Source organism: Capsicum annuum, chromosome 6, assembly GCF_002878395.1.
Source record: "Capsicum annuum cultivar UCD-10X-F1 chromosome 6, UCD10Xv1.1, whole genome shotgun sequence".
Classification (NCBI taxonomy): Eukaryota; Viridiplantae; Streptophyta; class Magnoliopsida; order Solanales; family Solanaceae; genus Capsicum; species Capsicum annuum.
This window is the reverse complement of record NC_061116.1, coordinates 82,858,716-82,870,701: the sequence shown is the minus strand read 5'-3', so window position 1 is coordinate 82,870,701 and position 11,986 is coordinate 82,858,716. Positions and strand designations below refer to the sequence as shown.

The 11,986-nt window shown below is 34.7% G+C and overlaps 1 protein-coding gene across 1 annotated transcript; it reads right to left on the bottom strand.

Moving 5' to 3' along the window:
• Positions 1-2,132: 2,132 nt before the first annotated feature.
• LOC107873309 (superoxide dismutase [Mn], mitochondrial) lies at positions 2,133-10,502 on the bottom strand. Its single transcript, XM_016720103.2, has 5 exons — positions 10,386-10,502; positions 10,180-10,305; positions 10,020-10,076; positions 3,155-3,232; positions 2,133-2,439 (listed from the first exon to the last, which is right to left on the bottom strand). The coding sequence occupies exons 1-5, from the start codon at positions 10,500-10,502 to the stop codon at positions 2,260-2,262; spliced, it is 558 nt and encodes a 185-aa protein (XP_016575589.2). The 3' UTR covers positions 2,133-2,259.
• Positions 10,503-11,986: the final 1,484 nt, after the last annotated feature.

Genomic DNA, 11,986 nt, shown 5'->3' with positions numbered 1-11,986 from the left:
GACTATGAATTGTAATTAAGGATAATTAATAGGCAAGAGGAAGCTACGAACTGTAATTAATTAAAACTTAGGCTAAATAGAGCAATTAAGAGTTCATGTTTACTAAAACATATAGTTATACCTTTATAATTATTGAGAAGATGAAAAGACTTGAGGAGAGAGTGGGAGACAAAGACAACTCAAAAAGAGTTGTGTCAGCCTAAATTTAGGTGTAGGATAATGATTTGTCCAAAATCGGATAGATAATAAGGGTGATTTTCATTGTGGGAGGGTAATTTGGGTATCAAAAAATTATAAAGTGACAATAGAACCCTCCTTGCCACTTTAATTATCTAAATACCGGCCAAATAGTGTTTTTCTACCATTCGAGTCAAAATCCTTCAAGTCAACTATAATTTCCGTTTAAGAAATTGGGCTCACAAGATAAGAGTAGTTTATTCAGTATCCATACATCAATTATATCAACCAGCAACTAAAAATAAGAGAAATAGGAAAAAATTTATTTTGAGTCTCATACAACCAACAAAAGTTGAATGAGGCCCTATTATTTGATTGACATGTGGCTTGTGGGGGTCCACTAGCCTTCTTTACCTCTTTACCTTTGTGACATCTTCACCATTTTTCTTCTTCAAATTCAATGTCAATGCCGCCAAAATTAAATATAATCTCTTTGTGCAACCTATTATTTGCAACTATTTTCTGTCTTCCCTCCTTTATACTCCCTCCATTTCAAAAAGAATGATTTACTTTGACTTGGCACAAAGTTTAAGAAAATAAATAAGACTTTTAAATCTTGTGGCCTTCAATTAAAGTTGTGTCAAATGTACTAAAATGCTCTTTACTCTTGTGGTCCTAAACATGCCATGTGGAAAGTTGAAATTAAAGTATTGTCAAAAAGGGAAAGGGATCATTCTTTTTTAAACGAACTAAAAAGAAAAGTATTTAAACGGAGGGAGTATTATTTTTCCCAGAATTTCCTTGCTGAAATATTGCAACATTTACAGAAATTCTAGTTCCTACTAATTAATTCTTTGTCAAGTGTCTATTTGATCATGATAATTTTTTATTTTTTCTTGAATTTTTGTTCTACTTTATTTTAAATACAATTTTAAGTTGGTGTTTAACTATGAGAATTTCAAATACAATTTAGATTTGTATTTAGAAAAGTGTAAACAAGTAAACCTTTTTCACTCTTAGGACCGTTTGGCCATTAAATAAAAAATACATTCACTTTAATTATTTGGTATTTTTGAAGTTGAAAATAGATTGAAATTTTGTTTGGTCATAGTATTTTTAAAAATATTTAGACTTTGAATGTACTTTTTTTAAAAGTGACACAAAAACTTGAATTCAATTTTTTTTTCAAAAAATCAAAAATTATGAAAGCGTATTTCGAAATACATATTTGATTTTCATGGCCAAACAAGTATTTCAAAATAAAGTAAAAACGTATTATAAAACATTGTCAACAATATTTATGGCCAAACGCCTACTTACTTCACTCACAAAAATTCAAAAATAACTCCAAGTTACATTCATGATCAAACACAACGCCAACTCTAATTTTCCTCTTGAGATGAAATGAGTATGTCAATATGGTGACATAGTGCAATTCTTCGGTGCATATTATAAATCTTAAATTACATTAATTAATATACACAAAAAAAGTTCTGTAAAATAATAAAATAAAAATTCAAAATTAATTTCTCTGAAAGATGCTGAAAGAGAATATAAGAATTCAAAGAAAGAAAACAAAACGAGTCAAATTTTTGAAAAATTAAAAAATGGTGTGAAGCCCAAAATGATTTGAACATTTTGTCCTTTATATTCTCTGTTTAGACAAAATCTCTTTTCACTGATTTCCTTCAATTATTATATTATTGGGTTTGAATTGGGCTTCCCTAATTCATATTGGTTTGGGATCTTAGCAAAAAAAACCACGTAGTATAAATAATCATTATGTAACCCTAATTTCTCTCCGGCTATTGCAACTCTCTGCGTGTTTACATAAATTAACTCGAGGTTTGTATCTTAATTTCTTTTAATTTGATTTTGTTAATTTCTCTTTCTTCTAAGTAATCATACATTCATATTGCTGATTGGGTACTTAACATCTATATTTGATATTCATGTTCCAAAAGTGTTGCTAATACGAATAGATAAATTATTAATCTCAGAATGTGCATGAGAATACATGGGGAGGAGAAGTAACCGAAGCTTAATATTGTACATATTGAGCTACTTGCCACTTGCTACCATTTACACATGGATGATCTGATACGCTCTTTGAAGGAGAAAGAATATGCTTTGAAGGAGATAAAAAAAATCACAGAAAAACACAAACAATTCGCTCCACAGTTGCAGATTTCTTTCTGACAATTTAGTTGAAGCATTGTTCACGTCGCCATAGTTATTTCTTGCAAAGCCAACACATAATTTCTATCAAAAAAAGGAGAAGAGAAGGGAGAAGAATGAAAAAAAGGAGAAGAGAAGGGAGAAGAATGAAAAAGAAGAAGAAATGGAGAATGAAAAGCAGCAAAAAGAAAGAAATGGGGGAAGAGAGAGGAAGAAAAGGAATGGGGGTTTCTTTTTATTTATTTATTTATTTAGTTATTTTTATTTATTTTAATATTTAATATTTTATATATAAAAATAACGTGGAAGATGACGTAGCAGCTGACATGGTGAGAGTATGTTACACTCACTACAAAAGTATTTAAAATGTTGATTTTTAGTGGGTTCAAAAATCCAGATGACAAACATGTAAGTAGGAGTATCCACATTACAAAACAGACATAGTACAAGGATCACTGAACCATTTTGCCTTATAAAAAAGCAAAGGCAAATCAGATAAAGTTCAATAAGAATTCTTAAATTGAATAAAAGACCAGACCTCATAAAAAATGGCTTTCAAAAGCATCTGTCCATAAACAGTTACGCAGGACATCAAACTCTTCAATATATTCATTATAAAACCTTTTTTTCAATTGTATGCAACATATAAAGATCGAAAGCTTATAGTAATTAACTGCAAGAATAGCAATGTCAAACATGCTTCAGAAGAAAAACATTGGTAGTATCAGGAATATCGTCACAGTATTGTAGACATATCATGTTTGGGTACTAAAGCACTGTAACAGAATAATCAGATCACCTGTAAGTAGTATGCATGTTTCCAAACGTCTACACCCAGAAGGGGTACCAAATTTGCTCCTTTAGAAACCAAAGGGTCCTGCAAGAAAAAAATAATCCCAAAAATGATCCCTATGATAATTCATAAGCCAACCTGACAAGCAACAACTACGAAAACATACACCAACTTTCCTATGCAATCCCTGTTAGCAAATAAAGTCTGTTTCCAGCTTTGTCATCCTAGTCTTTAGGAGAGTAGTTTATCGTGAATTTATTTCCTATTTTTTAAGAGTTATCTTAGTTAGTCGTTCCAGTTTTTTGGTTTATTTTGTTACGTCTTTCTTCCTATAAAGGCCACAGACTATGAATAACAGACAAGAGAGTTCCATTAAATCTTGCAGTGTATTGAATCCATCTTTAGTCTTTTACTTTCTGCATATACTTCTCTGTAGTGCATCTGTTTACAGTGGCATCAGAGCGAGCGTGAGATCCTGCAGTGAAGAAAAAAAATACATCAGCAGCTAAACCTCTCTTCTCTATTTGTAACACTCATGGCATCAGATAGTAATTTCGTACAAGCAGCAATTCCTCGCTTTGATGGTCACACTATGACCATTGGAGCATGCTGATGGAGAATTTCTTACGGGGAGTATTTGTCCAATCGTGGAGGATGGCATCGATACTCCGACAGTAGGTGAAATTTTGACGAATGCTCAAAAATCAGAGTTGGAAGCGAAGAATTATCTCTTTCAGGCTATCGATCGTCCCATCCTAGAAACTATTCTTTGCAAAGAAACTTCTAAGGATATTTGGGACTTAATGAATAAGATATATCAAGGCACTGCTAGAGTGAAGCATGCACAACTTCAAGCCTTGAGAAGGGATTTCGAGACTCTGTAGATGAAGGAAGGAGAGTCTGTAATAAGTTATTGCGCTAGAACAATGGAGATCAGCAACCAAATGCGATTCCACGGTGAGAAGATGACTGATGTCACAATTGTTGAGAAAATATTGCGCTCTTTGACGCCGAAGTATGATTATGTCGTTTGCTCAATTGAGGAATCAAAAGATATAGATGAGTTATCACTGGATGAATTACAAAGCTCCTCCCTATTGGTGCATGAATAGAAGATGAACCGCAATTCAACTTCTGAGGAGCAAGCCTTGAAGGCTTCTACTTTTGTTCCTTCCAATTCTAGAGAAAGGGGTAGAGGTAGAGGTAAAGGTTGAGGTAAAGGTAGAGGTAGAGGTAGAGGTAGAGGTAAAGGAAGAGGGAGAAGAGATAGAGGAAATAGAGATGGCGGCAGAAATTTTAAAGCCAATGATGATGGCAAAGGCAGGGGGAAGAATTTTGATAAATCAAAAGTCGAATGATATCGATGTCATAAATTTGGTCATTATCAGTTTGAGTGCTACACTAGGCTGCCTAGTGACAAGGACAAGAAGTCAAATTTTGTTGAAAGCAACGAAACTGAGACCTTGTTGATGGCAATAGACACAGAAGACAAACCCGTGCAAGATGTAGGATGCAGTAATCACATGAGTGGGAGTAAGTCTTGTTTTTCTTCTTTAAATGAAGGCTTTCGTTCTGAAGTTAGTTTTGGTGATTGCTCTACTGTGGATGCAATGGGGAAAAGGTGATACTAAAACTAAAGCCAAGAATGGTTTTGAAGAAATAATATCAAATGTGCTTTATGTTCCTACTTTAAAAAGCAACTTATTGAGTGTTGGACAACTACAAGAAAAAGGATATTCTATTTTCATCGGTAAAGATGTTTGTGAGATTTATAGTCCTACTAGATGAGTTATTGTTGTTGCGAAAATGAATTCAAAGAGGTTATTTCCCTTGAATATTGAGAGTATTCAGTCTTGTTTAAAGGCGGAAGTAAAAGATCCCTTGTGGATGTAGGGCTGTGCAAATTTTGGTTCAAACCGTTAACCTGAATCGATAATTACTTTATCGGGTTAACGGTTCGATTTTTTTCACTATCAGGTCGGTTATCGATTTAACATTTCCAACTAACGGGTTATCGGTTCGGGACTCGGGTTTGCTTATTTTCTTATCGGGCCACCCGATAGCCCGATAAGGAATGCACAGTGACAGTATATCCATTATAGGTGCCCATGGCCAATTCACCAAAACTGGCCCAAAACAACTCTAAAGGCCCAATTCCCATTTCCCAAACGGCCCCAAACCTACTTACTACTTACTAGTTACTACTTAGAGACCTAGGGAGACGAGAGTAGTTAGGGTTTCGTACTTTTATTTCATTTCAATATTTCATCTTCTTAGAAGTTCCGCCTTCCCATCAATACCATCTTCTCCTCAACTTTCTTGGTTTTCTTCTTTGAAGCAAAAGGTGGCTCAACCGTCAACGTATTACACTCGTGGAACATTTACTGTTACTGGAACGTCATTCAAGGGCGAAATTACACTCGTGGATCGCTCTAGGATATTCACTAAGTCCCATCTGCATAGTGCATATAACAAGCTGCTATATTACTACTTAGGTAAGACTGTTAGAAGTCTTTTTTGCGAATTCTTGCTCCGGTCTACCTCAGTCAGACACTCACGCTGCGAATTGTTTCAATTTTCACATCTGCGAATTGCGATCTGTCTGTAGTCTGCCTCACTCACGCTCATTGGGTCAAAGACCGCCTCAGCCTCTCTCAGTCTCTCTCAACAGTCAAGTGGTCAACACTCAACAGGTAAGAATTTTTGTTTTTGCTCGATTTCATTCTTAGTGTTTTCTACTAATCTGCTTCATTTTCAATTCTTGCATATGACTATAGAATACTTCTTAAAACCACCAAGATTCCGATGAAGTTAAATATTTCGAAAAATTTTGTTTTATGGATATTAGGATTATTGTTGAACTAGATATGATTGTCAGTTGAAGTGAAAAATAGATGGATTTTTGTTATATGTACTTTAGTTGATTTTCTGTTGTCAGTGATTTGCACAGATTTTTTATTTTCAGTGATTTGCACTGGTTTTTGGAATTTGCAGTATGTATGTACACTGATTTGCAGTTACTATTTTGTACACTGTTTTTCTGTTTGCAGTGATTTGCAATGATTTTCTATTTTCATGGATTTGCACTGGTTTTTGGAATTTGCAGTACGTATGTACACTGATTTGCAATTTCTGGTTTGTACACTAATTTTCTATTTGCAGTGATTTGCATTGATTTTCTGTTTTCATGGATTTGCACTGGTTTTTGGAATTTGCAGTATGTTTTGTGCACTGATTTAATGTTAATGGTTAACGCGATAACCAAACCGATAACAATGAAAAACCGATAAACCGATAACTGATATCTTAACGGTTCTTTAACGGTTTAGCATATATACAAACCGATAATGAATAAGTAAAACCGATAATTTTCAAAACCGAACCGAACCAACCGATATGCAGCCCTACGTAGACGTGGCATTTTAGATATGGTTACTTGGGTTTTGGTGGATTAAAAACTCTCCAACAGAAAAATATGGTGATAGGTCTTCCAGTAATCATCATCCCTTCCCAAGTTTGTGAAGAATGTGTTGTTGGAAAACAACATCGTTCTCAATTTCTAAAAGGGAAGTCGTGGAGAGCGAAGGCTATTTTGGAGCTGGTGCATTCAGATATCTGTGGCCCAATTAAACCAATTTCTAATGGAGGTAAAAGGTATTTCATTACCTTTGCGGATAACTATTCCCGAAAAACTTTGGTGTATTTTTTTACGGGAAAAATCAAAAGCTTTGGAGCATTTAAAAACTTTAAGGCTCACGTAGAAAATGAACTGGAAGGATCACAAAGACTCTTTGAACTGATCGTGGGGGCGAGTATTGCTCAAAACTCTTTGAAGATTTTTGTGAATTTAGTAGGATTCAAAAAGGGCTCACCACTGCTTATACACCACAACAAAATGGTGTATCGGAGAGGAAGAATGGAACCATTCTCAATATGGTGCGAAGTTTACTGGCCAAAGGAAAAATGGAAAAGACTTTCTAGCCAGAAGCGGTAAATTGGAGCATTCATGTATTAAATAGAAATCCAACATTTGATGTTCAAAACATGACTCCAGAGGAAGCTTGGAGTGGAAGAAAACCAACAGTGGACCACTTCCAAATTTTCGGATGCATTGCCTATGCGCATATTCCAAACGAGGAGAGGAAGAAGCTCGACGACAAAAGCAAAAAATGTATCTTTCTCGATTTTAGTGAAGCATCAAAGGCATATAAATTACTTAATCCACTAACGAAGAAAATTGTAATCAGTAGAGATGTTATTTTTTATGAAGAAAACACTTGGGATTGGAGTATGCAGCAGAATCATATTTGATACAGGAGCCGAAGAAGTAGATGCAATACCCGAAAGTGCAGTAAATTCAACTCCCGCAGCTGCCGAAATTTTACCAACTCTTGCTGAAAGTTCACCAACTGCTAAAACTTTACCAACAGCTTTAGAAGAAACTGATGCAATAGCTCAATCTCTTCGTCGTGCTTGCAAAAAGCCTGCGTGGATGATGGACTATGAGGTAACAAGAATCAATGCAAATAATGATGCGGTTAACCATTTCGCATTGTTTGCAGACTGTGACTCGATAATTTTTTAGTGTGCTGTTAGAGAAGAAAAATGGAGAAAGACGATGGATAATGAAATTGAAGCTATTGAAAGGAATGATACTTGGGAGCTTATTGATCTTCCTGATAAGCACAAAATTATTGGTGTCAAGTGGATCTATAAGACGAAACTGAAAGAAAACGGCAAATTCAACAAGTATAAGGCGCGATTGGTGGCTAAGGGATACAAGCAAGAGTATGGTGTGGATTATACTGAAGTTTTTGCTCCAGTTGCAAGGCATGACACTATTAGAATGCCAATTGCCTTGGCAGCACAAAATTCGTGGTCGATCTTCCAATTGGATGTCAAATCAGCTTTTCTACATGGATACTCAGAGGAAGAGGTATTTATCGAACAACCCCCTGGTTATGTCAAGATTGGAAGTAAGCATAAAGTTTATCGATTAAAGAAAGCTCTTTATGGACTAAAATAAGCCCCACGGGCTTGGTATAGTCACATTGAGGCTTATTTTCAAAAAAATGGGTTTTCAAAAGTGTTCATATGAGCCTACACTTTTTGTGAAAATGGGGGAGAATAGGAAAATGCTCATTGCGTGTTTGTATATCGATGATCTCATCTTCATGGCGAATAATAAAGGCATGTTTTCTAATTTCAAGAGGTCAATGATCAATGATGGATGAATTCGAGATGTCTGATCTTGGTAAGATGCATTACTTTCTTGGTTTAGAAGTAGTGCAATCTGAGGATGGCATATTTGTTTCCCAAAAGAAGTACGTGCGAGAAATTTTAAACATGTTTAAGATGCAGAATTGCAATCCAACCAACATTCCAATTGAGTTTGGCTTGAAACTAACCAAAGCTGGGAGCGGAAAGAAGACAAATAGCACTCTTTACAAGCAAATTGTGGGTAGTTTAATGTACCTAACTACTACAAGACCAGACATCATGTATGTTGTTAGTCTTGTAAGTAGATATATGGAGTGCCCAACTGAAATGCATCTCTTAGCTTCGAAGAGAATTCTTCGTTACTTACAAGGAACCAAGGATTTTGAAATTTTCTATGGGAAGGGAGAAAAGGCAGATTTGATTGGCTTTACTGATAGCGATTATGTAGGAGATCAAGATGGTAAAAAAAGCACTTCAGGTTATGTCTTTATGCTAGGAACAGGGGTTGTATCGTGGTCCTCCAAAACGAAAACAGTCGTCACATTATCAAGTACAGAAACTGAATTTGTAGCTGCTACAACTTGTGTTTGTCAAGCTATTTGGCTTAGGAAAATCCTTAAAGAACTGCAATTCAAGATGGAAAGTGCTACTATAGTATTTTGTGACAACAATTCTGCAATCAAGTTGTCAAAGAATCCTGTAAACCATAGAAGAAACAAGCACATTGATGTGAAGTATTATTTCCTCCGAGATCTCAACAATGAAGGTACAATAGAGCTTCAGTATTGCCGAAGTGAAGATCAGTTAGTGGACATTTTTACTAAACCTCTCATATTTCTCCCTTTCTAAAAGCTGAGGAGAACGATGGATATTGGCAAGATGGAAGCGTTCAACTAGCTAATGTTAACCTGAGCTTGTGAACTTTCAGTTTAAGGGAGAGTGTTAGCAAATAAAGTCCTGTTTCTAGCTTTGTCCTAGTCTTTAGGAGAGTAGTTTATCGGGAATTTGTTTTCTATTTTTTAGGAGTTATCTTAGTCGTTCCAGTTTTTTGATTTATTTTGTTACGTCTTTCTGCCTATAAAGTCAACAGCCACAGACTATGAATAACAGTCAGGAGAGTTCCATTAAATCTTGCAGTGTGTTGACTCCATCTTTAGTCTTGTACTTTCTGCCTATACTTGATTGTTGTGCATCTATTTACAATCCCTAGACAAAAATAAAGACCTATCTACAGTTGAAGCCTACGCCGTATGGTAAAGACTGCAGAATGCTGAGAGACCAAGGAGGTGGGGAAATGCAAATAATCCTAAAGGACCGGTCAAATAAGTTCATTAACCTAAGAGGTAAAACTTAGCTGGTGCAAAGACAAAATTTTACATAAAAAAGAATACATCTCTCAATTATGACAAGCTAATAATGAATTAAATGTCAGATTATTTAGTCTGCAGCTTTACGACTTCAGCGATAAAGAAATTAGCAGTCTACTGCATTTTCTTTTCGCGCTCTCTTGGATAATAACCTCTGGGTTAAGGCAACAAAGTGGAGGGAACCAACTTCACTTATTGAATATGATGCTCAACAATCTATACTTTAGGATTAATAGAATAAATCTATCTATTAATTTAGGATAAATAGAACATGCATCAATCACCTGATTTGCAGTGGTTTCAACCACCAGGCGCTTAAGCTCTTTGTCTACACCAAGCCACTGCAAACATAAATGCAAGCTCAAGAAAAAATAGAAGGTATAATCCAGAGCTCGATTATCATGGACATAAGCTGACCAACAAAGAAAAGGAATTGAGATCTACCACCCAGACAGAGCCCTGTAAAGCAGCACCTTCTGCATTCATCTTTTTTACTAAAGCTTCCAGGGAACCAAAGTTAGTGTCAATAGCCCAGCCAAGAGAACCCTTTGGAGGCTCACCACTACCCTCCTACAATATGATTAAACAGTTATATCATTTCCCCTCAAAGCAGAACAATGACATAATTGAGGGAGCGGGAGCAAGCTTACACGGACAGGGGCAAGGTTCTTCCAGAAAATTGAGTGATTAATATGACCTGGGTGAAAATTCAAAACAAATTCATCAACTCGGACAAAAGAACGATTTCTTATGAAATCCACACACATAATTCTTTGATAACTGGTTGTGTGGCCACATGAATGGACTACAGCATGGATGCAAATTAAAGTGCAACTTGTTAAAGAAATAGATCTTGGTTTAACTCAACCTCAAAAAATAGCTCAAGAGGTGAGGAATGTTGATGTGAGAGACTCAACACAAGCTGCAGCAGAGAGTGCAGAACCAACACACTTCTGCGCTGAAAATCAGCTTATTATCTAGTGGCCTTCCGGTGTTTATAGACCACGAAAGTTGGCCTCAGACATTTACAGATCTCTCATATTCCAAAAAGCAAAAAGATCATTTACGCATTCAATTTGGCGTCATCGCCACAACTAGAACTAATATTACGAAAAATATGGCCATCGGCCAAAATAATTTCATTCAATCAACCTCAGAGGGTCCACCCACGACACTTGTCATCTTGTTCTTTTCTTTCTTCTACAAATAGAAAAAGGTTGCTTGATGTGAGGTATATCTTTACATAAATTTTGAAAAGAACCCCACTCTCCAAAGCTTTGATGTAGATAAATTATCTCGATAGAAGTATTAATAATTATTTTAACGACTGAAATTCATAACCTAATAATTTACAAGAAAAAAAACCTAGGGGCTAGCTAGAGTATTACGTATCTTGTTTCAAGTGAGAGCACCAAGAGTATTAACATCTTGTTTCAAGTGGGGGAGAACCATGTTTCAACTTGCATTCGGTGGGTAACAAATCGAGAGATCTATATTTGGACAAATCAATTGTCATGGGCAAATTGAATACACTTTCTCTCTCACAATGTGACATTTAAGTTTCTTTTTATAATGTAATTTTATACTGTAATTGTTAGCTTTACTTGTTTATTTTTTATTTTGAAGTGTTTAATAATATTTATTTATTTTTTAAAATTATTGAATAATTTATATTTTTTATTTAATTTTAGTTGGTGATCTTACTAAAAATAAATGTCTCATATTAGTTGATCATTTACTAAATTAGAATAAAAGTAATTTATTTTTTCATTTTACCCCTATAATTAATAGTATACGTAAAATGTAAAGAAATACAATTTCAATGTTTATTCTTATACCCAATAAATATCATTAATAGAAATGAAGGATAAAATAGTAAGATTCATCATTCAATTTATGATTTCTTAATCACCATATAAAATAAAATATTTCCAACTAAAATGAAATGGAGGGAGTACCTATTCTACCCATTTCATCCATAATATTAAATACAATTTATTATCTAATGTATTTTTTAAAGCAATAAATTTATTATATACAAAAGATAATACTCCCTCCGTTCCAAATTACTCATCCCAAATTTTCTAATTTAATTTTTTATTTTACTTGTCCTTTTTCATTAATCAATAAGAGACAAAAAAAAAGATTCATGTTTTACCCTTTGTATTAATAACTTTTTCTTCAAATTAAAATATAAACTTCATTTAATAGGGGCACTAAGGTAAACTAGTCATGTTATTAATTATTTTTC